The 27,260-nt window shown below is 43.1% G+C and overlaps 2 protein-coding genes across 5 annotated transcripts; both read left to right on the top strand.

Moving 5' to 3' along the window:
* The first annotated feature begins 214 nt into the window (after positions 1-214).
* On the top strand, positions 215-12,777 carry osgep (O-sialoglycoprotein endopeptidase). 2 transcript variants are annotated; one of them, XM_080757889.1, is made up of 12 exons: positions 215-337; positions 856-983; positions 1,568-1,687; positions 3,243-3,418; positions 4,066-4,161; positions 4,273-4,322; positions 5,000-5,078; positions 6,513-6,578; positions 8,130-8,220; positions 8,699-8,774; positions 11,473-11,571; positions 12,283-12,776. In XM_080757889.1, the coding sequence occupies exons 2-12, from the start codon at positions 869-871 to the stop codon at positions 12,320-12,322; spliced, it is 1,008 nt and encodes a 335-aa protein (XP_080614015.1). In that variant the 5' UTR covers positions 215-337; positions 856-868; the 3' UTR covers positions 12,323-12,776. The 2 variants fall into 2 exon arrangements, with proteins under 2 accessions (XP_080614015.1, XP_080614016.1); XM_080757890.1 differs by having other exon boundaries at positions 243-337; positions 864-983; positions 12,283-12,777.
* Positions 12,778-13,550: 773 nt separating this feature from the next.
* LOC308310552 (uncharacterized protein) lies at positions 13,551-21,168 on the top strand. 3 transcript variants are annotated; one of them, XR_013963514.1, is made up of 5 exons: positions 13,551-13,681; positions 15,938-16,912; positions 17,445-17,474; positions 20,013-20,432; positions 20,677-21,168. XR_013963514.1 is itself a non-coding variant. In XM_080756938.1 (4 exons), the coding sequence occupies exons 1-4, from the start codon at positions 13,666-13,668 to the stop codon at positions 20,063-20,065; spliced, it is 1,074 nt and encodes a 357-aa protein (XP_080613064.1). In that variant the 5' UTR covers positions 13,551-13,665; the 3' UTR covers positions 20,066-21,168. The 3 variants fall into 3 exon arrangements, 1 of the variants encoding a protein (XP_080613064.1); XR_013963515.1 differs by having other exon boundaries at positions 20,549-21,168; XM_080756938.1 differs by having other exon boundaries at positions 20,013-21,168.
* Positions 21,169-27,260: the final 6,092 nt, after the last annotated feature.

The following is a 27,260-nucleotide window of genomic DNA, read 5'->3' as shown; positions in this document are numbered from 1 at the left end:
CCTGATGGATATTCAGTTATCCATCCATAAATTAAATATCTATTTATAAAACACATTTTCGTGACATCATCACCCGTTCACCCGTATATTACGTGGATGTGTAAAAATAAAAAATAAAATAAAAGTTTGACAGGACTTTATGTTATGTTATTTTTAAGGCGAGGATGAGACCTTCCATTGTTGTGGGTCCTACTAACCGAAATGCAATGCATGCCTGGGAAGTGTTCATGTTGTGGTGCAGAAATTGAAGCTCGTTTTAGAATTATTTATAGATACTAAATAATTTGACTTGAATTATTGGCGAAGAAGACTTATTGGCGGCTAAAGATAAAGCAAGGTAGTTTGTTTGACCCTAAAGTATTTAGTTAAATGAAGTATGTCAGTGCCATTGATTGTAGCAAATACGGTTTACTCAGCTGAGGTTTTTACTGTGTGCAAGGTCTATTTATTCGGCATTTGAGCCACTTAACACCATTTGATCTGACATTTAGCCACTTAGATCCATGCTGTATTGATGTGGTACTATTGGGAGAAATAACACACAGGTAGGCGTTAAAAAATAACAATTATTCTACATTCTCTAAAAATTCTCTAAATTCAGAGCATACAATGAAACCAAATGGGTCCATTTGGGGTTTCATTTTACACTCTCAAGAGTTAAAGATCGAATAAGAGTGCATTTGGTTACCAACTCATCATTTAACTGTGGCCCACTTGGAACCCCCTCTCAGGGACCACTGGTTGAGAACCACTGTCCTAAAAGACTGTACCCAGAGTCTACTGATGTATGTGGCACAAAGGTATGAGTGTGTTGCCATTTAAGCCCCTGTCGTCATATCATATACTTTATTTTAGGACCGTAGCTGTCATGACTGTGGTGATCGGCTTCGAGGGCAGTGCCAATAAGATTGGCATAGGAATTATCAAGGATGGCGTTGTGCTTTCCAACCCCAGACGCACCTACATCACGCCCCCGGGCCAAGGCAAGTACCGAACATTCATGCTCAAGACTGCTGCTAGTCCAGGAGGGTTGGAGTACAAACACCTTACGAGGCAACAAAAACTAAAAGAAAAAGGGAGTAAGTTGTAACAGACCATTTAGACCAGTACGGATGATAACCTCCATTTGCCATTGTGGCACTTTTTTGGGAGGTGCTACCCACACGTTTAGCTGTGTTGCTCATTCCACAAATGCCTGGTCCTTACAAGCTGTGCCTCGTTGTAAAGGTGACTAATCACCGGTGAAAATGATATAAAATACCAATTGGTGGTATGGTATTAGAGGGGAGAAATAATCAACCAATATTAGTTATATTAATAACTAATATTAATATTAAACTAATATCTAATATTTGCGAACGCAGTGAGCACTTACTATGAGACCTAGCAGATCATGTCTGTATTTGGACGTATAGCTGCGTTCGCTTCCCGCATTTGCACGTCTTACTTGTTATAATCTATAATGCAACACTGCTGAAGTCCTCACAGAGTGAGTGTGTGCTGTTCACGAGCGCTAGTTGCACAAAAGGATTCCCATAATTTAAAGTGATAACTTTCTTCCCGTCAGGGTTCCTGCCCAGTGAGACAGCTAGGCATCACCGCGCTGTCATTCTGACTGTCCTGAAGGAGGCGCTAGAGGAAGCGGGACTGAAGCCTTCTGATATCGACTGTGTGGCGTACACTAAAGGTGAAACATCGTACTAGATTCATAATTTTCAACCTGTTTTGGTCATGTGGTTTTATTGTCAAAATGGTTAAACTACTCTTTTTCTAAGTTTCTTAAGTGGGTGATAGTGGGTGATAGGGTGAGAAGTTCAGTCACACGGGAGAGACTCTGAGTAGAGCCGCTGCTCCTTCGCCTGGAAAGGAGCCAGCGTAGGTGGTTCGGTCATCTGGTTAGGATGCCTCTCGGGCGTCTCCCTAGGGAGGTCCTCGAGGCACGTCCCACTGGGAGGAGACCCCGGGGCAGACCAAGGCGCAGTTGGAGGAAACACATCGACTCACTGGCCTTGGAACGTCTCGGGATCCCCCAGGAGGAAGTCGCTAAGCGGTTGATAATGGATGGATGGATGGATGGAGGCTTAAGTGGCAAAGAATTTAACTCAGTCAGAATTCAGATTGCAGCCGTGTTGTACATTTGGGTGTCCATTATGGTAAATGTTTTTAATTTCAGTAAAGTTTAAGGGTGCACTTACACCAAACTAGAACTTTTCAATGGGAACGGAGTAGTTTGTTACATTTGTGGATTTCTCCTCCAAAAAAGACTCTGTTCCCATTGAAAAGAATTGGCAGAATCCAGTGCAATCCACCCTCATAGGCAGTATAGAGGGTATGCATGAAATTAGTCGCTAATCGAGTGGCAAAGTGAGTTTAACGTTGTTTAATGCAATCAGATAGGACCTTTATGTTTAGATGTATGGGCTGTCAAGGCCAGAAAGTAGTTTTTTGCCACTCAGTAAGTAGGCGTTCCCGCAAAACCTCTGGGTATGATGATGATGATGATGTCAGGCGCATAGCCTCTATAACGGTCCCTAATGAGGCTTTACTGTCCTGCAGTGTTGAGTGGTTGTTACTAGGGCTGTGAATCTTTGGGTGTCCCACAATTCGATTCCGATTCTTGGGATCACGATTCGATTAAAAAAAGAAAATCCAGATTCAAAACGATTCTCTATTCAAAATGATTCTCGATTCAATACATAGGATTTCATCACAATCTACTCCAGTCTTGTACTGAAGTGACTATACAGTAACTTGAAAATGATGTTTACTGTGATTAGGGTAAGCTTACATTTCATATCACAAACACCACACCATATAGTGAAAACTCCTCTAACTGTAACCATCCATCCATCCATCCATCCATCTTCAACCGCTTATCCGTAGTCAGCTCCACCAGAGAGCTCCAGACTTCCCTCTCCAGAGCAACATTAGTGACTTCCTCCTGGGGGATTCCGAGACGTTCCAAGGCCAGTGAGTCGATGTGTTTCCTCCAACTGTGCCTTGGTCTGCCCCCCGGGGTCTCCTCCCTCCCAGTGGGACGTGCATCGAGGACCTCCCTAGGGAGACGCCCGAGAGGCATCCTAACCAGATGCCCAGAACCACCTCAGCTGGCTCCTTTCCAGGCGAAGGAGCAGCGGTTCTACTCCGAGTCTCTCTCGTGTGACCGAACACCATGTAGTAGAAAACTCCTGTAACTGTAACCAGAAAAATCAAATCAATAATCTCTGGTCTCGTCTCCTCAGGGCCTGGGATGGGTGCTCCGCTGGTAACGGTGGCCCTGGTGGCGCGCACAGTGGCCCAGCTGTGGGGTAAACCCCTCGTCGGCGTCAACCACTGCATCGGGCACATCGAGATGGGCCGGCTCATCACCCAGGCCGATAACCCCACTGTGCTCTACGTCAGTGGGGGAAACACACAGGTTAGTAACCCCACTGTGCTCTACGTCAGTGGGGGAAACACACAGGTTAGTAACCCCACTGTGCTCTACGTCAGTGGGGGAAACACACAGGTTAGTAACCCCCCTGGCTCTACGTCAGTGGGGGAAACACACAGGTTAGTAACCCCACTGTGCTCTACGTCAGTGGGGCAAACACACACTCACACAGGTTAGTAGCAGTGTTGTTTTTGGCAGCACATTTTAGTTTTAGTCATAGTCTCTTGAATAGCAGACCTACAAGCTATGAGCTTGTAGCTAAATCATAACATAATGCTAACACCAAAAGGTGGTTCCCGCCCCAAAATGGGTTAAAGATTAATATTTTGTCCTTGCTCTCAGCATAGGGAACAACCAAGTGAAACTTTTACTAGGCTGATATTGGCTACAAAGAGGATTTAAAAAAATACATGGTTTTGATTCTACTCTACCAGCCAATTTCACATTTTCCCCATGCTTGGCTAAGACCCACCTTTGCATATGCATGTGTTGTCTTAGAATATGGTTCATGTAAACATCTAGCGCGTCAGAGGACACGGGGTCATTTGTAACTGTTACTCTTTCAGAAGAATGTCTGGATAATCAGGCAATTGTTTTAGGATTTCTTTTGTTTTTCTCTCTCCACCGTGGAGGTCATCGCATACTCAGAGCGGCGATACCGAATATTTGGGGAGACCATTGACATTGCTGTCGGAAACTGCCTGGACCGGTTTGCCAGAGTCATTAAGGTGTGTACAGTACCATGATCGCCGTACGTTCTTCAGAAGAATGTCTCTCATCATGTCATAATGTGTTCCATAATATCTCCATCCCTCCATTTGGAACCATTTCTGGTGTAGATTTCCAATGACCCCAGTCCTGGTTACAATATAGAGCAGATGGCCAAGAAGTGAGTACCAGCATTCCTTTATTTCAGTAGTTTTCAACACGTTTCATATCAAGGCCCATTACATATTCGGCATTTGAGCCACATGGACCACCATTTGATGAGATTTAGCCTCTCAGACCCAACACTTCGATAAGACTTTGTACACAATTCCATGCTGTATTGATGTGGTACCACTAGGAGAGATAACAGGCAAATGTAGATCAAAATTCAATATACAATTCTTCTACATTCTCTAATTGTGTAGACTTCTTGTAAATTAGGTAATGCAGATGTTTAATGATTTAACTCTATGAGAATGTAAATTGAAACCAAATGGACTCATTTTACGAGTTAAAGTAAGGGTGCGCTTGGTTACCAACTCTACATCGTTTAGCTGGGGACCACCTGGAACCCCCTCAAGGACCACTGGTTGAAAAACCGCAGCTTTATTTTTCTTTAAATTGGTAGAGATGCTGATATGAAACTTTATACAGTACATAATGCTTCGCAAAGACGGTTGGAGTAATTTAGAAATTGTTTCGTATTTGTTTTATAGTCGACTCCTATAAAATCTTAATTCTATCTTGAGGATGGCTCATATTACTTGATTTGAGTTTACTGAGAAGAATGAGTTCAGAAGATATTAGCTAGGACAGGGTCTTATTTATTTCAAACTTCCTTTCCACCCACATTTACAGGGGGACCCAGTATGTGGAGCTGCCATATACGGTCAAAGGGATGGATGTCGCATTTTCAGGGATATTATCTTTCATCGAGGTAAATCAATTGCACTTAGATTTTTTTTTATTGAAATGGTAAATGGTGCATTTATATAGCGCTTTCATCCAAAGCGCTTTACATATATTGTGCATAAAAAATCACCCATACATACACTGATGACGGAGGAAACCATGCAAGGCACCAACCTGCTCTTTGGGAGCAATCAGGGGTTCAGAGTCTTGCTCAAGGACACTTGTCTTCAACACTAACTAACTCTGGGGGAGGATCGAACTGGGAACCTCACAGATGATCCCATCCACTCTATCTACCGGCCACCCATAAGGTGTGTTCTGAAGTTACAAATATTGGAAGTTTGACACCGGGGCAATTAATGACACAGAGCTTAAGCTTTGTGCATAATCATTATAATCATTTCCTTCCGTTATCTTAGCTAAGATTTGTATCCAGCCAAGGTTTCATTTGGACAGTCGTCTTTGGGTTTCTTCTATAGATTGAAGGCTTGTTTTGCTTGTTCAGCTCGTAAAAAACTTGTCATTCGTCTCTTTCTGTCCCAATTGGATTATGGTGATACCATTTATAGGTTTGCCTGCTCCTCATCCTTGACCAAATTGGATCCCCTATACCATGCTGCATTAAGATTCATAACAAATGCACCTTTCAGAACACATCACTGCACGTTGTATGCTGCAGTCGGTTGGTTCTCATTGGCAGCTCGCAGGCTTCAACATTGGCATATTTTCATTTATAAAGCCATTCTGGGTGACTTGCCGTCTTATATTACATCCAAATTCGATCTGGTCCAAAACGGCCTAAACCTCAGGTCAAATGCTTGGCTGCGGTGTGTACTACCAGCATTCAAATCTGAGGGGGGCAAAAAATGTCTGGCCTTCTTTGGCCCTTGGTCGTGGAATGATCTACAGTCCAGACTAAAACTGGCTTTGAAAGTTCCCTTGAGAACTTTCAAAAGGATCATCTTTGATGTACAATCCAACACTTGCACATATGTCTGGATATGTATTAGCCTATGTTTATGCCTATATATCCATTATATCGGCTAAAATCGTGGAGATTGTGTATATTTGTGTATATGGTGTATTTTGCCCTGCTACTAAAAAAGAAAAAAGTAGGACAGGTGACTTGTTGTATTTATGCATAGGTATTTTAAGGTGTATTATGGATGTTGTATTGGCTGGTTCAAAATGTAACATTGATGATGTGGTTTTGAAGTGTAATTTTTATTTCTGCCTCTTGGCCAGTTCCCACTTGTAAAAGAGACGCAGTCTCAATGTGATTTTACTGGTTAAATAAAGGTTAAATAAAAAATTGCATGTATATGTGTTCTCTATTGAGCACGGTGGACTTTCACCGTGAATGCTATGCAAATAGTCTCGATGTGACTTGTTTTTTTGCAGTTGTTGTGGTACTCCAGGCGCGATGCATTGCAATCCTAACGTACAGTTATATTTGCAGGAGGCTGCTCACAAGATGCTGAGCTCTGGCGTGTGTACAGCGGAGGACCTGTGCTTCTCCTTACAGGTCAGAACACAGCACACAGATGCAGTCCTAACCCATTCTGACCTGAGATCAGATTCTATAAATGTCTTCTAAATCTTGACAGTTTTCTGAAAAAGCTATGTTTCTATGTCAGTCGTTCCACGATTTTTCAAAAATAGCAGACCTACAAGCTCATAGCGCGCCACTCGGTGGCGCGCTATGAGCTTGTAGATCTGCTATTTTTCAATAGCTAAAGCATAACATAATGCCAACACCAAAAGGGGTTAAACTTCCATCCAGGACTCTCTTAAACTGGACAATAATTTAAAACACTACTCGAGGATGCAACACATGGCGACTGTACTTCTGTAGCCTCAATGCATTAGCATTATGATGTCCTTTAGATTTCTCATCTATATTTCACCTTATGTATAATTGTGTTATCTGTTGTTTCTTTTTTGCATGTATGATTGCACTCAGGGTCCCCCCTGATTAAATACAGGTCAATACTTTGTATACATGTACAGTATACAGTACACTGTAAGACGATATGAATGTCTACAGAGGACTGTGTAGACATGCAATTGTCATTGATTTTATTGAGTCCTGTAATGTTCTTATTTCAGAGTGACTGCACTTTACATTTTATCATGCGTCATTATCCATCAAAGTTACATAGTGCTTTACATACAATAACATAAAAGTGACAACAGAACAGGCTAAAACATGAATTGCATTATTATATTTAACCATTGACAAATAGCAAAACAAAAAAGGGAACTATGGTAACCCATTTTGGGCAGGAACCCCTTTTGGTGTTAGCATTATTTTGTGCTTTAGCTATTGGAAAAATAGCAGATCTACAAGCTCGTAGCGCGCCACCGAGTGGCGCGCTACGAGCTTGTAGGTCTGCAATTTTTGAAAAATCGAAGAACGACTGACATTTTTAGAATCTGATCTCAGGTCAGAATGGGTTAATCAGACCAGTGTGTGTCCAGTGGAAACCTCGTATGAATCTGATCTCAGGTCAGAATGGGTTAAATTGGCCCAGGATACAGTATGTGTAAGAATTTGAATGATCCAGCCATCCTATACACTCCACCCCCTAAATGTGTTGACCTGCACATGACTAATCGTAGACATTATAGGCAAATGTATGTACATTATGTATGTATGTATGCATGTATGTTTATAAAAGAAAAGTGAATACCGGTAATTATTATTATTATTAGTAACATCATCATCATCATTGTTACAATTATTATTATCACTATCTTAAGTGGTAGAAGTAATGCTCTTTCTGTCGATTGATCAGATTTTTTTTCTTTCTACATGATTTTGTTTAATCCTTTTTATTAGAAATGCAGCAATGTTGAAAACGGATTTCTTTATTCAGTCTTTGTTTCCTTCTACTGAAATCTCAAAAAGGTGGGCATAATAAGCTTCGGCTTCAGCCCTTTCCTTTTCGGTCAATTGTATCATGTCAACCCCTTTTCTTTGTATGTAATAATGTTGGATAAACCATGGACCGAGACAAATAAACTATCTTATCTATCTATTATGATCACATGCGTACGTGTTCTCCCTGTGCAGGAGACCCTGTTTGCCATGCTGGTGGAGATCACGGAGAGAGCCATGGCCCACTGTGGTTCCCAGGAGGTGCTCATCGTCGGGGGCGTTGGCTGTGAGTAAAGGTCCCTGACTCCCTGCACACTGAGTGCGGTTTTCGGATTTTTAGCAGCGTTTCTCCAAAAAAATGTCTTCTACATCCTGACAGTTTTCTGAAAAAGCCATGTTTCTATGTCAGTCGTTCTTCGATTTTTCAAACATAGCAGACCTTCAAGCTCGTATCGCGCCACTCGGTGTAGATCGGCTATTTTCAGCATGCAACCAATTGTAAAATGACTTATACTGGATCTCTTGTCCACTAGTCCCTTCCTAACATTTTAGTCTAGTTTTTATTTGTTGACGAAATTGTCAGTATATTTAGTCTTAGTTTTTTAGTCATCATAGCTTAGTTTCCATTTAGTTTCCATGTAATTTTCGTCAGTGGAAAAAAGGTAGTCGAACATTTTTCGTCTTAGTTTTAGTCTACGAAATCAACACTGGCACTCACAGAAAGAAAGGTCCCCCATGAATGAACTGTGTGTTTTAATGTGCAGGTAATCTACGGTTGCAGGAGATGATGGAGAAGATGTGTGAGGAGAGGAAAGCAAAGATGTTTGCCATCGATGAAAGGTAATCCAGTGTGTCTAGGCCAGTGGTTTTCCATCCACCAGTCAGTGGGCAAGCCAACATCTCCAATCACAGTGGAGTCTTTGTTTGTTTTTTTGGTTGTTTATTTTCACATACAAAGATATTTCAGAAATGATACACAAGGTCAATAAAGAATGTGAAGGAGAAAGCCTAAAAACACTCCAGGGGCTTGCAAGTGGCCTTCTCCAGGCATGTTTATACATTCATAGTTGTTTTTGTTTGTTTAAAGAAAAAACAATCATATTGAACAGGCAGATCTTAAACATTAGAATACAGATAAAATACAGGGACAGTGAAAGGACGGAAATGTACTGTATAACAAGAAGGAAAGAAATAGACAGAAGTCAGACAATAAAACCGCTATAGGAGAACATGGAGTACACCAGGTTAATTTAGCAGACCGTATGGGAAGTACTTGGTGGTTAGGAGAAGTGATTTTAGAACCTTCTTTGAATTGATGAAAAGACAATTGCCATAGATGTAAAGGTAGGGAGTTCCATATTGTAGACCCTCTGAAGCCTATATTAAATTGAGATTGAGACGTACGGGCATTTGGAGGTCTGAGGTGCTCTCACAGACATTTAGAGGGGCAGGTGCTCAAGTGAAAAAGGGCACCTTCTGCAGCGCGTGGAACCGCCCTGTTGCCTTAATAGTGTGAGATTTAAAGAGTTTGGGGCCTAAATAATATATTGGAAGCTTTTTATCAAGAATTGACCAATGTCACCATGGTCCACATACTGTAAGTGTTTTCTTTTTTCAAAAGGGCACATTGCCAAAAAGGCACTAGGGGGTGCTCTAGCACCCCCGAGTGTCTTATTTGTGCATGCCACTGTCGAAGCACACCTTTATTCATAGAGAAGATAGCCGATCTCCAGGCTCACAACCTGAGCTTGTAGATTGGCTATTTTTTTTTTAAATGTGTCTAAAAAATAAATAAAATTACAAGAAAAAATATAGTTTACTTTCCCAAAATAGTAATGCCCGGTTGATATATCTTAACATATGTTTTTGAGTGTATTACCTCTGTAACTGTACTGATCTAGTACATTTCAAAGAATCTTTTGACTATAACGTTTTGTATAGTTCTCAATTAAGGCACATCCATTTGGCAGTGGCACACAGTTTATGAACCACTTGCATGTGTACCCTCTGATCCACATATACCGTACGTACATATACTTCCACGTGAAGTGAATAACGGATATTGCCGATCTATAAACTCACAATACATTGCAATGCAACACATTGTGAGCTTGTAGATTGGTTATTATTCAGTACTTTTGAAAGTATTTGAAGCAGCCTATTTTGGGCCGTTTTTGAGGAGAGTGTGGGCTTTTGGAAATGACGTCATTTGGCAGCCAAGTCTATGACTTTTAATGTTTGAGGCGCCCCTCACTTCACACACTCGGGGTCATTCCAGCGTGACCCGGAAATGGTTCACGTTCCAATTGTTAAAGTGCTCCATCGAGGAGGAGAGTGGAGTCGAGTGGAGGAGCCGAGTGGGCTCTCCGAGACCGCATAGAGCGAGTGTACATCAGGTGCAGGCTCGGTGGGGTATTTTGTCTCCTCGCAGCGGATTTCCGCATCACGTGTACATGTTTTCTTCCTTCTCCAGTGACATAAGTCCGCCTCCTCCACATGTGGGACAGAAAACACTGCTTGAAAGAAACCCGATACTATGCACCCCCTAATCCACTAGCTGCCGGCCAGCGGGGCTGAGTCGCTGACCCAACACACACCTGCACGCACTGTGCGTGCGTGCACACACACTAAAAAGCTTTGCTGTTTGTTGAAGAGACACATTTTCGCTGAATGAATAGATCTTCAGAATGATAAAGTAGCCTACAATCATATGTGAAAGTGAAAGGACCACAACAAGCCACTGGCTTTATTGCGTTGTGTGATATAAGCATAATAAAAGTAGGATAGCCTATATAAATTAGGCCGGCTATATTGTGCGCACCTCGAGTCAAAAGCATAGTTAATTTCTCTCTGTGCATGCCTGAATGCACAGACTGCTATGAATGACGGTGACAAAAAAATATTTATTTATATGTGGACTGAACTGAATAAGTCAGAGATCTATACCTAATTCCTGTTATAGTGTCCGTTATTTGCAAAGACCGTCGGAGGATGGGGGGGGGGGGGGGGGGTGATTTATACGTGTGCGCATCCTGGCCTCACTATTTCAGGAATAAATAGCCTTGCACATGTTACCAATACAGACACATTGGCCTCGATTACATGCACAAAATGATGAATTGTCTATTCTGTAGACTGTACGGCTCTGTTCCGAGTTCCAGTGATCCAGCTGTGTGACACTGTATTGTTCCACCACTTTTGCTTTGGCAATGTAAACGTATGTTTTCCCATGCCCTTTGAATTGAATTGAATTGATACACGTCATTAGTGATCGCGGAATGTGCCGTCGCTTTGAAATGACAGCGTAGTAGGTTCCGATTCTAGAGGAAAATTCGACCACCACTCTGTCCTCGCATCGACTCCTCTCCTCCTCGCTGGGGGCGGAGCCGAGGAGCAAGTGGAGGACACGAGGAGAGTGAGCGAGTGTGAAAGTTGCGGTTTTGGAATTTAGCTTTAGCTATAGGTGAATTTAATTCTAATCTTGCAAGCATTCTGTTCCAGGTTGAGTACAGATAGCATTGTGTTTGTGGTCTTACAGATTTTGCATCGACAACGGGGCAATGATTGCACAAGCTGGCTGGGAGATGTTCAGGTCTGGCTACATAACGGAGTTGGAGGACTCGTGGATTACCCAAAGGTATGTGTCTCTTCATTTAACCCAGCCACTGTAGACTAAAGGCTCATTCATAGTCTGGATTTTCGGTGGTGAGGTGACCACCGCTCCGGTCGTGAGGTGACACCGCTCCGGTGGTGAGGTGACCACCGCTCCGGTGGTGAGCTGACCACCGGAGCTGAAATAACGTTGAGCGGTGGACGGTGGTGAGTAAAAACTCACTGGAGGGCTGGAGCGGTGGCGGTGGTTTTCTCTTCACCACGGCTCGAGTCGTGATGTCATGTTGTAGTTCGATGGTCACCTCACCACCGAAGATCCAGAGTCCAGACTATGTGAAATGCTTTTTATGTGATGTATTCCCATGCTTTTTTTGTTCTTGCTTAATGTAAATCACTCTGGATTAAGAGCGTCTGCTAAATGCCTAAATTGTAAATTGTATGTATGAGCCTTATAAGCTCATGCTGCAAAAATGCTGAATAAATAATGGGCCTTCATATGAAAAATATAGAAGTGTCTATTTGTACATCTCTAAATGTTTTTGATGAATTGAACAAGGTGGACCCTCTTGTAAACAAGTGTAATGCTTTATTGGGTCGTCCACTCACAGTTAACAGTCTTTGTATTGAGTTGTGCTTGAAATGTACTGTAATTCTGTAAACTGTTAATACATGATATTTCAATCAATCAATCAATGGTCTAAATAATCTAACATAATATGTCTCTGTTGTGCTGCAGGTACAGAACGGATGAAGTGGAAGTGACCTGGAGGGACTGAGAGGATAGATGAATAGTACGGCTACTGGCTTCAGAAGATTTAAGGAAATTTAAAAAATTAAATGCAAAATACATTGTCATGCAAAACGAAATGCGTTGTAATGTGGCATGTGAGCATTTAACTAGATTGGTTATTTTCTTTCACTATTTTTTCTGTATTGTTTGACATTGTACGTGGCATAGAAGAAATAGACGATCTACAAGCTCAAAGGTGTGACATGCCTTGTGAGCTTCTTACTGTAATCTATATTATATTCTGAAAAGTTGCTCAAAACAGGTTAATTGTACTTTAAGCTGTTACATCCTGGTTCGAAGAGTTAAAGTGTACATGTAAGAGGCCGGGTGAATGCCAAGAAAAGTGGATGTGATAAATGACCTTGCAGTTTGATCCAGGCGTGTGTGTGTGTGTGTGTGTGTGTGTGTGTGTGTGTGTGTGTGTGTGTGTGTGTGTGTGTGTGTGTGTGTGTGTGTGTGTGTGTGTGTGTGTGTGTGTGTGTGTGTGTGTGTGTGTGTGTGTGTGTGTGTGTGTGTGTGTGTGTGTGTGTGTGTGTGTGTGTGTGTGTGTGTGTGTGTGTGTGTGTGTGTGTGTGTGTGTGTGTGTGTGTGTGTGTGTGTGTGTGTGTGTGTGTGTGTGTGTGTGTGTGTGTGTGTGTCTGTGTCTGTGTCTGTGTCTGTGTGATTGCTAACTTTTTTATATTTGCAATGTGTGGTCGTCTTTATTAACAGTTTGCAGAAAAAAGTAAAGTACAGTTCAAACTGGTTGCTATAAAAAACATAATTGTCTTTTCCATTTTTTAACTATGTATGATGATAGGCAGACCTATTAAGAGTCTGACTTGGTATTCATACGTCTTTAAATGTCTTGATGAATTGAAAATGGAGAACCCTGATGTAAAACAGGTCTTAGTAGCAGATTTTGTTTTGACCTGGTTGAAATCGAAATGTATGGTACATTTCAACCAGGTCAAAACATAATCTGAATAACATTTTCAATCAATCCAAATCAAATCAACTTCCCTTATATTTAATTAAATCTTATCTTGAGTCTAGTAGAAACTGATTCGCGTCGCGCGCCTGTGTCGCGCGCGAAAACAGCCGACCTACATGGTATGGTTGTGAGCTTGTAGTTTTTCGCGCGTCAGTGTGGCGGGCGCCGGGCACGCAACTTTATGACACGGCCCCACCCACAAGTTCGTCGTCATGTCCGGTCCCTCCCTCCTGCTTCCGGTGTGGACACAAGGAGGAGGCTCATAGCTAGCTGACCGCTCCGTGTGGAGGACCGACCGTAAACAACTAAAAGTTAGCGAAACGGTTTAACTTCAACGCGTCGGTCAGCGAAAAGACATGCATATCAAAACAGGTGAGTTAAAAAAAAAAACTTTTTGCCGAAGTCTCCCTTTCAACCCCTGCAAAACAAACGCTTCAAATTCCAGCCGGAGGGCTTTTTTTTCCTTTTTTTTTCCCTACTAGCCATTAATCAAGAGGCTAGCTAGCTTAGCCGCTATGCTAAGTGTTCGGTGTCAATCGACTCTAAGCGCTTTTGAATGGAGGTTATGATGAAACTTTTGGGGGGACTGGCCGCTGCTGCTGCTGTTGTGGCTAAACCTGCTAACTAATGTTAGCTTAATGTAACGGTCGAATTGGGGCAATTGTGTTGTGACGTTTTGCTTTTGTTTTCTGTGTGTGTGTGATAGGACAGACAGACGGGACATTTTAATGTCCCACTACTAGCGGTGGATTAACATGTTGGATCACCGGGGCCTTAAGTTTCGCGTGACAAACGTGGTTGTAAATTCGGCGTTAAACCCACGGCGAACGTGGCTGGCTGGCTGTGCTACTCGCCTTAAGTTTAGCTAACGCCGTGCTAGCTTGGCTAGCTAGCTGCTGTCTTGTGTTATAAATGGCTCTCCAGTCCGTGCCGCATTATTTATAACATGAACCGTAAACAGGGTTGCGTTTCGTTGACTTGAGGCCAGTTTCACCCAAATCTATTTTCACCGCATATAACTGGCAAAGAAATATGACGATTTAATTAACCGTTATGATGATACTGCCTTACTTAATGTTATCCTCGACCTGTGTTGTAATCAAAATGTTGGTTGGCCCTTCCGGCCGGTCGGTCTGTCGGTAATTATTCCACAAGTAATCTTGACGACAGCTCTTTCTCTTTGCATTGATGTGATGTATTGCCTGTTATATACAGAAGTCACAAGTCCAGAATGCGCCGTACAACTAGGTTGGGGATAGCAATACAGAGGGACAATGATTTGGGCGCTTTAGCAGGGGTCATATCCCCGTACTACTGGCTTGTGTAGTCAGGGGATATTAATACAATCTGGGAATACATTTCTTACCAAGACTTGTATTCCCCAATGTGTTTGTAAAGGTGTCTACTCTAACATATCCCACCTTGGTTTCTATTCAACCACCCTAGGGATTGATTTTTGACAGCTGCTGAAAGTTGGGGTACCATACAAGTTACCATTATGAAACATAATGACATTTAGAACATTTTGCAATATAATGGTGGTATGGTACCCCAACTTTCAGCAGCTGTCAAAAATTCCCCTAGGGTGGGTGAATAGAAACCAATGTGGGATATGTTGGTAGACACCTTTACAAACACATTGGTGAAGAAAATGTGTTTGTAAGAAATGTATTCCCAGATTTGACATTATACTGATAAAAATCCCCTGACTAGTGGTGGACATTTTTGTCAAAATTTAAAAAATCCCACTGACATACAATAGAGTAGACAATAATATTACCATAAACGCATAAAGAGCAAGCCCTGAATGACCATGACATGTCTGTAACTCTTAAGAGTGTCTATCTATGTGGTTCCATTTGTACACTCTCAGAGTTAAGGGAGTCCTTGCAAATATAACATCCGAGAACAACTAGTACTAGTTGGACTCTAGTGTCCTAGTAAATGTGTGTCATACATATTCTGAAGAAATTCAGTATTTTGGGTCTTGTGATCAAAATAGTCTATTGGTTTTCAACCAGTGGTCCGGGGACCACCAATGGTCCTTGAGGGGGTTCCAGCTAAATGGTGTTGGTAACCAAATGGACCCTTATGGGTTAATTTGCTTTCATTTTACTCTCTCAAGAGTTAATTATTGTTAAACATCTGCATCACTTCCTTTACAAGAAGTCTACACAATTAGAGAATGCAGAAGAGTGGATAATTTGATCAAAGTCTGCCTGTTATCTGACTTATCGCCTATGACTTGTCTCCTATGGTATCGACACCGACATGTTGTCAAAATCTTATCCGTCAACATTTTCTACGTTTTGGGTCTTGAGAGTCAAAATCTCATGAAATGGTGGTCCATGGCTCAAAGGCCAAATAATCAGAATAAAATAGAACGGCGCACATCCTCCGATCTTGGTGCTGAGCCAAACTGTTACGCTAACGGATATCATGAAGAAAAGCAACGGCCCGCAACTCACTTTTGTAAATGCACCAAGTACTTTGAAAAAGACCAATACCGGTCGAAAACGTATGTCCTGCCTGCAGTGATTGTAAATAAACAACTTGGATATGAAAACGGCTGAATGAATTCCACCGGTCTAATCTAGTCTACATTTCCGTTTCTCCCGGGCCCGGCAGGTACATGGGAATCGAACAACGCTGCCTGTGAGACCGATGCCCTGTGTGACCCAGCAGTCCTCGTTTCCTCCTCCACCACCGCCACCACCACCGCCAACTCAGAACCGCACATTCGGAACCGCCGCCTGTCCCCCGGCTCAGGAAACGGTGGAGGCGGAGGAGGCTGCACCGCTGGCGCCGTAGACCAACAACAACAACCACAGACCCGTCGTGTTTCGCCCGCCGGCGCTCCCGAGGGCGACCACCACCAGCCGAGCGGACCCCACGGCGGCCACCACGCGCCGTCGTCTCACCACCCCTTCGCCTACCGCGGCGAGAAGGAGCAGCAGCGCCACCGGGGCCAGCAGCAGCGCCGGGGCGGCCAGCAGCGCAGAGAAGCCCCGAGAGGGGGGGCTGGGGGCCGTGCCTCCGCCGCCAACGACCTCAGAGCTCAGAAGCTGCAGCAGAAGGAGCGGTGGGTGGGGGACGGCTTGTCGCTGCTCAACAAGCCCCCGCCTGCGTTCCCGGTGCAGGACAGCCCCGCCAAGCTGCAGCCCGCCGTCAGCTACGCCTCCAAGGTGAAGTCGGGGGCGCCGGGCGGCGCGCTGGAGGAGGACCCCCCGGCCATCGGAGTGCTGCTACAGAACCAGTGGGGGCTCAGTTTCATCAGCGAGGCCAGGCCGCCGGGGGAAGGCGGGCGGGGAACGGCGCCATCATGCCCTAGCGCGGCCTCTGCTGCTGCTGCTGCTGTGACACCACCACCACCGACAACGGACGCTACAGAATCGACCAGCCCACCCCCCCCACCACCACCACCACAGCAGGGGACGTGTTGCGCAGCTCGGCCCCTCGACGAGGTGACCGCCGTTGTTCCGGCCGCCGCTACCTCCCCGGTCACTCTTCTTCAGGGCCCGTGTCCAGAGGTGGATGACAGTAATGGGAAGCTGCTGCTTAGTTGTCGCCATCTGGTGGAGGCCTTGAAATATCACACTCGCGGTAAGTTGGGCCTCTTGTATAGACCAGTGGTTCCCAAACTGTTGCATGTCGAGGACCCCCAAATTGACACTTAATTAGCCCAGCGGACCCCCATTTGAAAAGATATGTCGGGGAAGATTTTTAAGGCTATTCTCAACCCGTTTAATTTCAAGGACTCCCAGTTTGACATGCATTAGTCTACAGACCCCCATTTAATGGCATTTCTATCTCTGAGACCCCAGTTTATAGTGTGAAATCAATGTTAATTTAACTCTTGGGTATACAAATGGACCCGTTGGGGTCCATTCGTTTCCATTTGTACACTCTCAGAGTTACAGACCCTTAAGGGTCCATTTGGCTGGGAACCCCCCCCCCCCCCTGGAACTCCCTCAAGGACCCCTGGGGGTCTCCGGACTCCCACGTCAGGAACCACTGCTTCTAGAAAAATTCAAGCCACTGCACACCACCACCACCACCACACACGGTTGTTTTTGTCTTATCTTGACATTTCACAACATCAGTTTCTAACTGTGACCTTTTTCTCTTCTCATAGAATGGAATGCTGTCTGTAACAAACAAAAAGGTATGCTCACTCTACACTGACTTTGTGCCTTGGCTCAATAGTTCCCAAACTTGTTCCTGTCAAGGACCCCCAAATCAACATTTTTTTTAGGCCACGGACCCCCCCCCCCCCATTTGAAAACATATGCCAGTGACCTCGATAAGGGAGGATTTGTACGGCTCTAGCAGTAATTCCGAAACATATTAATTTCATGGACCCCCAGTTTCACACGCATTAGTCTACGGACCCCCGATTTAATGGCATTCCTATCTCTGGTACCCCCAATTTATATTGTGAAACCACTGTTATAAATGTAACTCAGAGAGTGTACGGTTCCATTTGTACACTCTGAATTACAGACCCATAAGGGTCCATTTGGTTCCTAACTATCTCTAATTGAGCTATGGACCCCCTGGTACTCCCTCAAGTACCCCCAGGGGTCCCCGGACCCCACCCATTTATACCTGAGACTGATCATTCTACAGATGTCTTGTAAATCCTTAACAGTTTTATGCCTATGCTTTAAAATAATATATATTCAAGGATTTGCAAAGAATTTCCACGACTTTTGGCCAAAGTATAAATTAATTAAAATTGATAGAATCCAAGGTGACGCGGATGCTTTCCCCTGGGCTTAATTGGTTAAACGTTGAATTTCTTGGGGGTTTCGTGTGTGTGTGTCAGGCTTCAAAAATGAGCTCAGACCCCAGTTTCAACACATGACGATCAACTCTCAGCCCTGTCACAATTCAACAGATTCATATGAAATTTAATTAAATTAATGTTATCAACCGTTATCAAGGCGTTGGAATATGGACATTATTGGCCACAGTAACGTTTTCAGCAATGGCAGTCGGCTGTGTTCGCATATATAGATATAGATAGGCAGGCAGGCAGGCTAGATGGCTTAAGGCGGAGTCTCTGACGCTTGCCGAGTGGCTACAGTTCAGTATGTCATAACTCGCTCAAATATTGACAGATTTACAAACGGATTGGTTTAATACAAACGTTATCAACGTAGCTATTTTCTTATATGAAGGTCTTATAAAAGCATATAACTATGCAGACGTCTCTGACGTTTATAACAAACAACCAGACCGTTTCAAAATCGGTTGAAAATTGAGCATGTTTATATGGTTATTTAAAAAGTACATGCCCCATAGACACAATGTTATGCTGCCCCATAGACAGTACATGCCCCATAGACACAATGTTATGCTGCCCCATAGACAGTACATGCCCCATAGACACAATGTTATGCTGCCCCTCGGTAAGCTGGCCGTCACATAGCAACGTCGCTCTCGCTATTTTGTCATAATCGTGTCCATGTTGAAATCATACATTTTTTTTTTAAACGGCAGAAATAGCAGATCTACAAGCTACAACGTGTAATTTCTTTAAGTAAGAAATTTATTAAAAAATGCCAGTAATTCCATGGTATTTATTTGTCATATCTGCCCAGTGCACTTTAAAAGAAATATGAAGCCAAAAAGGCAAACGGAAATGTATCTTATTCATCAAAGTAATGGGTCCCGGGACCCAGGGGTGGTCTTTTGGATGGATCCCAGGGACATTTTATGAGTCCTACTCCAACACCATTGGACAATGGCGTACAGTATTGCATCCCAGGAGCCCGGGAGGGTGACATGACTCCTGTCCTTTCTCAATTTAGTGAGTCTAAAGCCCTATAACCACACCAAAGGATCAAGACGATTTTTAGCGTTGCCCTAGCGGTGTGATATGTCCTGTCAAAACGTAACTCATTTTGACCTGAGGAAAATTCTACAAATGCCTTCTGAAAAACCTATGTATCTGTCAGTGGTTCTTAACCCATTTTGGGCGGGAACCCCTTTTGGTGTTTGGCATTATGTTATGCTTTAGTTGTTGAAAAATAGCAGATCTGCTATTTTTTGAAAAATTGTAAAAATGTGGCGCAAAACTTTGGATATATATTCTTTCAAAGTGAATGTTTTTAACTCGGGTCTAAATGGGTTAAACCGTTTCGTGTCAAGGACCTCCAGAAATAATATTTAACCCATTCTGACCTGAGATCAGATTCATACGAGGTTTCCACTGGACACACACTGGTCTGATGAACCCATTCTGACCTGAGATCAGATTCTATAAAAAGGTCAGTCGTTCTTAGATTTTTCAAAAATAGCAGACCTACAAGCTCGTAGCGCGCCACTCGGTGGCGCGCTACGAGCTTGTAGATCTGCTATTTTTCAATAGCTAAAGCACGACATGATGCCAACACCACAATGGGTTCCCGTTCAGAATGGGTTAATTGGCCGCCAACTGCCCGATTGAAAATAGGTTGTTCCAGGGAGGGACCCCCCAGAAGCAAATATTTGAGTTAAAAACGTTGGCTCTGAAAGAATATATATTCAAAGATTCGTGGCACATTTTGACAAATCTCGTAGCGCGGCCCACCCAGTGCCGTGCTATGAGCTTGTAGGTCTGCTATACTTTTTTTTTATTATCGTGAAAATATTTATTTCAGAAAACTGGAGGAGATTTTTAACAAAGCTTTGCTTTATTTTTTTTATTTTTTTCCAGACCCGAAAAACAAGGTTGTCTGGTATAAGGATCCCATGGAGCAGCCGGCCTAGCAGTGTGAGACTACACACTACACACGCACACACAAACACGTGCACACCACACACACACACAAAGGAAAATGGACAAAAATTAAAGTTCCCTTCTTCACACACTGCACTCAGGATTACGTCACACTGAGACACTTTGGACTAACTCCTTTGAAGATCTACAGCAATGGACTTTTTTTAACGCCTTACAAAGAAGCCTGCCTTAAAAGTAATTGGACCTGTTTTCATCATCGACCTCTTCATGACGATTCTTAGTTTGTGTTAAAAGAGCCGGTCGTTTTTTAAAGAACGAACGATCTCCAAGGAGCTGTCACTGTTTTTCTTCTTCTTTTTGTTTTGTTGAGTTGGCAGTTTTTACGACCCCATTTCTGTCCTGTCCTCTGTCGAGTCCAGCGAGTGGTCATCCTGTCCTCTCTGTCGAGTCCAGCGAGTGGTCATCCTGTCGAGTCCAGCGAGTGGTCATCCTGTCCTCTCTGTCGAGTCCAGCGAGTGGTCATCCTGTCCTCTGTCGAGTCCAGCGAGTGGTCATCCTGTCCTCTGTCGAGTCCAGCGAGTGGTCATCCTGTCCTCTGTCGAGTCCAGCGAGTGGTCATCCTGTCCTCTGTCGAGTCCAGCGAGTGGTCATCCTGTCCTCTCTGTCGAGTCCAGCGAGTGGTCAATCACGCACTTTCTAAATCTGTTTTGACCAATCCTTGCGTGCGAACAAACTTTTAAAAAACGGAGTGATTTTTCCTTTTCTTTTTTTCTTTTGTATAAAATGGAGAATGTCTTGTACCTGCTTCTATTTCATTGTACACACGAGGGGAATCATGTTAACTAAAGTTTGTTTTTTGGTTTACACCAGGGTGCAGTCAGCTGCACAATAGATTTCACCCGTTACCCCCTGTCGGATCTTTATGCTGACCTCCCCCCCTTTCCTTTTGTTGATTCCCTAAGTGGGTTAGTGTTGCATATATATATATATATATATATATATATATATATATATATATATATATCCATAAGGGATATCATGTTAAATAAATTGTTGATTTAATTTTGAAAATGAAATGAAATATATACAATTTACACTGGAGGAGGAATGTAAGTGAACAGTATTGCTTAATAAAATGAATAAACTTGACATTGTAGTTTTGGTCTTTTGGGTTGTGTTACACATAGCAGGTGTATGTCTGTATGCAAAAAGGCTAAAAATGTGTAATTTAGATCGGTGGTTGTCATGCCAAGGACCCCCAAATGTACACTAATTTGCCTGTGACCCCCATTTGAAAGGTTATGCCAGGGCCAGGGACCCCCATAAGAGAAGATTTTTACGGCTCTAGCAGTGATTCTCAACCTGGTTAATTTCAAGGACACCCCAGTTTGACATGCATTCGTCTACGGATCCCACATTTAATGGCATTTCTATCGCTTAAGGACCCGTTGGGGTCTATTTGGTTCTATTTGTACACTCAGAGTTACAGACCCATAAGGGTTCATTTGATTGCAAACTATCATTTAGCGGGGGGACCCCCTGGAACTGCCTCAAGGACCCCCCCCCCCTTTGAGAACCACTGTTTTAGATGGCATGTTATGTAGACATTTATTTATTTTTCACGTTCAAATTATTATAGTCACCAATGTACACAGTTTTTATTTTATTTACTATAGGTTTTATATATTATCGTCTAGTGTGAGTGTATAAATGATCCAATGGTAACCACTCCGATCTGCTCGGGATCGCGATCGGCCCGATCAACATCAAGAATGTTTTATATTTGCTCTGCCCCGCTCCGATTATCCTGTAGTGTGTGGTGCTATCAGATTATCCTGTAGTGTATGGTGCTATCAGATTATCCTGTAGTGTATGGTGCTATCAGATTATCCTGTAGTGTATGGTGCTATCAGATTATCCTGTAGTGTATGGTGCTATCAGATTATCCTGTAGTGTGTGTGGTGCTATCAGATTAACCTGTAGTGTATGGTGCTATCAGATTAACCTGTAGTGTATGGTGCTATCAGATTATCCTGTAGTGTGTGGTGCTATCAGATTATCCTGTTGTGTGTGGTGCTATCAGATTATCCTGTTGTGTGTGGTGCTATCAGATTATCCTGTTGTGTGTGGTGCTATCAGATTATCCTCTAGTGTATGGCGCTATCAGATTTGAACTTGGCTAGTGTAAGGCCACCTTAAGGGCCTGGACAAAGTAATTGTCCAAAAGGACAAGTGCCTGCAGATTATTAATATTTATATTATTATTGATCTGGCATTCCATAGTGTTTATAGTATCAATGTACAGATTCTACTGTTTGACTCATAGGCTCTTGGGTTACTTATAGGCCAGTCAGTCAATCTAAGTTTAAAGGGCCTGACCCAAAATAAATTGCAATAGTAATCCTTCAAGGTTTTTTTTATGATCCTTTGACACGTCACATGCTACATAATGGATAAACTTTAGCATAAATAAATGTAGAAAAATTTTCCTTATAATGGTGGTATGGTACCCCAGCTTTCAGCAGATGTCAAAAATCCCCCTAGGGTGGTTGAATAGAAATCAATGTGTGATATGTTCGACACCTTTACAAACACATTGGGGAAGAAAGGTCTTCCTGACTACCAGTATGATTTTATCAGTTACACGTTGCTGCATGCAGGCTTTACGGCCACCAGGTGTCGCCAGTGTGTTTGATATTCGTTCCAACTCCCCACCTACCGACTCGACACATCACTTTTAATATTGTAATTATCGTTTCATTTTTAACACACTCTTGTGTTAAAATTGTTTAACTTGTGTGTTTTCTAAGACATTGGTTCCACTTACTTTGCACAACATTGTATACGATGTAACCCTAACCTAATAGGCAGAATAGGAGGGTGAGAACTAGGTTGAAAATATTGATCAGGCTCTGCCAGTTGGCCTAAATAGCCTAAATCCCCTCACCTGTGCAATTTCCAGCCTCTGCCTCAGGCAACCCCACACACCTGACAATTGATTAGCCTATTTAACCAGTCCACTTTTCAGTCACTTAGTTTGCCCTCTTCAGACACAGGAAAATACAGAGATATCCATGTGGGACACAAACAATTAGCCAGCTATACTGTTTACCTTTGATTTGAACTATTATATACTATATATTGAGGTAAAAACTTTGGGTATTGATTAGACTTGTGAAATGGGACCATCGTCTGCATAATGAGTACTTTGTACTATTGGTACTTTAAGTACATTTGTATTATAATACTTTTGTACTTTTACACAAGTAATTTTTTTAATTCCAGACTTTTACTTGTAACAGAGTACTTCTACATTGCATGCCTTATTGATACTTTTACTTAAAATGTAGTACTTCTTCCACCACGGATACTGTCTTTACTATTTGTTTCTGTTTGCTCAGGCCCACGAAAACATGAAGAGACTGATTACTTATTGCGGGCTGGTGTTGACTTTTCTCCTGAGCCTCTCAGATCAGACTCCGGTAAGGATGTGAATTCTGACAGCAACATTTTGATTTCGTGTTAGTCATAGACATAGACATAGACAACTCAGAAAGCGTCTGACCAACCCCTCTCTAACTTCATGTAACTCAGAAAGCGTCTGACGTTCAACCCCTCTCTAACTTCATGTAACTCAAAGTGTCTGACCAACCCCTCTCTAACTTCATGTAACTCAGAAAGCGTCTGACGTTCAACCCCTCTCTAACTTCATGTAACTCAGAAAGCGTCTGTCGTTCAACCCCTCTCTAACTTCATGTAACTCAGAAAGCGTCTGACGTTCAACCCCTCTCTAACTTCATGTAACTCAGAAAGCGTCTGTCGTTCAACCCCTCTCTAACTTCATGTAACTCAGAAAGCGTCTGACGTTCAACCCCTCTCTAACTTCATGTAACTCAGAAAGCGTCTGACCAACCCCTCTCTAACTTCATGTAACTCAGAAAGCGTCTGACGTTCAACCCCTCTCTAACTTCATGTAACTCAGAAAGTGTCTGACCAACCCCTCTCTAACTTCATGTAACTCAGAAAGCGTCTGACATTCAACCCCTCTAACTTCATGTAACTCAGAAAGCGTATGACGTTCAACCCCTCTCTAACTTCATGCCGTGTGTGTCTCATTTGACACTCAGGTTGTGTCCCGTCCAATGGCAACTGCACGGGGACCGACCAACAGAGCCAGTAATTTGTGTTTAGTAATTTGTTAGCTCAGCTGAATTGGAGGACAGTAAAGTTTGGACATGGATGATGTTCGCTATCTGTAAAGGGATGTAGAAGGGACACACATCTATCAGACAGAATAGACAGAATAGTCACGCCTTGTGACATCACCTTGACATCACGCCCCCATATATGGTCACACCTCGTGACATCACACCTCCATATATGGTCACAGCTCGTGACATCACGCCTCGTGACACGTCACGCTGCGATATATGGCCATGTGTCCATATATCACGACACCTCATCAAACCCTGGATAACCATACATGGAGAATTGAACTGAAAGGAATGCGTGGTGAACAGCCATATAACTAATAGCATGAAGCACAAGTGAGACATGTGACAGGTGACAGAATGTATAATGAACAGAACATCGCTGCTAGAAAATCGTATATACTGTAGAACAAACATGGGTGACTAAAAATACAAATATGAGGTAAATGTGTAAATAAATAAATATCTGCCTCTACTAGTTTTCAAATTAAGTTAAGCCATTTAGTCCTGACATCTATTTCTATGTCAGTCATTTTCATGTCAAGGACCCCCAAAAAATATATGTAATTGGCCGCCGACTTTTCAAAAACAGCAGACCTACAAGCTTGTAGATCTGCTATTTTTCAATCGCTAAAGTATAACAAAATGCTTAAAACACCAACAGGGGTTTTCCCCGCCCAGAATGGGTTAGATTAAAAGCATAACATTCCTGACTGTAATATCCACCATTCAACACGGACTGTAGCTCGACTGCTCCTGTTGATTTGTCGGCGTGTGACAGCCTTGGAATGCATGCTGATGTTGACTCTCTGGGGGCTGTGTGTGGAGAATTAGGCGACAGAGTGGCCAGTGAAAACACACAGCCCTGCCGTGTTTCTTCTGGTGGTGAAGCAACAAACACCAAAGGATTATTCAGAACAGTAGCCCTATAAAACACAAGAATAATCTCCAAGAATAATATAGCATTTAGCTACCATGGGTTAGTGAGTGAATGAATGTCTTTAATAATAATAATAATAATAATATCTGGGACTTATATAGAGCTTTTCTTAATTTCCAAAGACGCTTTACATGTGTGGGGGCCGGGGGGACATACTGTAAGAAAAGGACAACTTTATTAGGAAACAAGTAAAATAAAAACAGTACATGTAACAAGTTAAAAACACATCAGCTAGGGAATGCAATTCTGAACAGGTGGGTTTGCAGTGCGGTTTTGAAGGTGGGGATGTGTTTGGGGAGAGCATTCCAGAGGGCGGCCACAGAGAAGGCCCTGTGGCCCCACAGAGGGTAGGGGCGGCCACAGAGAAGGCCCTGTGGCCCCACAGAGGGTAGGGGCTGCCACAGAGAAGGCCCTGTGGCCCCACAGAGGGTAGGGGCAGCCACAGAGAAGGCCCTGTCGCCCCACAGAGGGTAGAGGCTGCCACAGAGAAGGCCCTGCCGCCCCAGGTTTTGAGCTTGATCTTCTTATGGGGATCACAAGGAGGCCGGCGTCGACTCAAGGTCCATTATGTAACCTGCAGGTAGACCTGTTCCTATGGCAGCATCAGCCAGGTGCTCCTTGTTTCAAATCAAGGGTGGGGTTTATTGGCTGGGCTGCTTTCATTCAGGGGATCCCCTGGCTTGCTGTAAGGTTGGCATACCTGATAGGAGGACAAGAGTTTGAAGGCATGCATGCTTTCCTAGATGTATCAGCATACTGGCTGCCTGGTGAATTAGTATGTAGAAATGTATCAGCAACAGCATACTGGCTGCCTGGTGAATTAGTATGTAGAAATGTATCAGCAACAGCATACTGGCTGCCTGGTGAATTAGTATGTAGAAATGTATCGGCAACAGCATACTGGCTGCCTGGTGAATTAGTAAGTATAAATGCCCCTATTCCATGCTGCTGTGTTCCTCCTCTGGCACGCCAGCCAAGTGTATGGTATAGTATGTCTTCGTTGTTTATATGATGTTGACTTTTAATATGAGTATTTTAAAAGAATAACTACTTGATTAATGAAATGAATGCCTTTGTTTGAAATCCCAATATGTCTTATTTCCATGCTCAACTTTGGTCACATGAACCTGTCCTTTTCTATTGTTGAAGAGGACCTTCCCTCTAGAAAAAGGAGGCGTAGTTTAGTAGGCATTAATACTTATTCCCTCAAAAGTCCCCCCCTCGCTACACATTGAAAAACACATGTATACAACATACATGAAAATTAAAAACAGGCCAAATGTACATGTTAGACAGGCATTTGTGACGGTTATAAATAAAGGCTTTTAAGCCATAATGTCTCCTAAGGTGTGACAGCTGTTGGCTGTTTTGATTATGTTTGATTAATGATTATTTAATATATATAGAGCTGATGCTATCATATCTCTATATATTTATTAGTATGCTTGTTTAGCAGGTACTAGGTTATAGGAGGAGCGCCTATTATGTTGCCTGGTACTGGTTGTTGCTTCTGTCCCCTGCAGGTGCTGAGCATTGTTGTCCCTAATGTGTTGCCGTCCTGAGGAGGGCCTGGCTTGGAGCCTGATCAGCCCTCGGATTGGTCCTGTGGCAGCTCAGGCCTTGCTTCCTGGACTATAAAGCTCACTCTCTGTCTGGACTTCGGGGTGGGAACACTGCTGCGTGTGGTGTGGGAGCACTCCAGCGTGTGGCCTTCCCTCCAGCCGACTGCTTTTGTGTTTCATGTCAGGTTTAGTTGTAGTTCCATTTGTCTGTGTGTTAGGTTGTGTCGTTTGTTCATCCATCATGTAAGTCATTCTATAATTCGGGGCTCACAGAGCCATTCTGTTTATCATTCTGTCCGCCATTTTGTCATGCACTAAGCCACTTTGTTCTTTATTCTGCTTGGAGTATTAAACCAAATACTCTTTTATGAGCCGTGTTGTTTTTTCATACATGTTACGGGCAGTAAAACCCCTAGACTTGAACCGTTTCGTAACTATACTAGAGGAGTATATAGTGCAACTCTTCACAGGGTTACGTATACCGACAATGATGCTATTCACAGACTCATCC

The sequence above is a fragment of the Protomyctophum bolini genome (genome assembly GCF_963924005.1).
Source record: "Protomyctophum bolini genome assembly, chromosome: 23".
NCBI classification, from domain to species: Eukaryota; Metazoa; Chordata; class Actinopteri; order Myctophiformes; family Myctophidae; genus Protomyctophum; species Protomyctophum bolini.
This window is presented reverse-complemented; position numbering and strand designations above follow the sequence as displayed.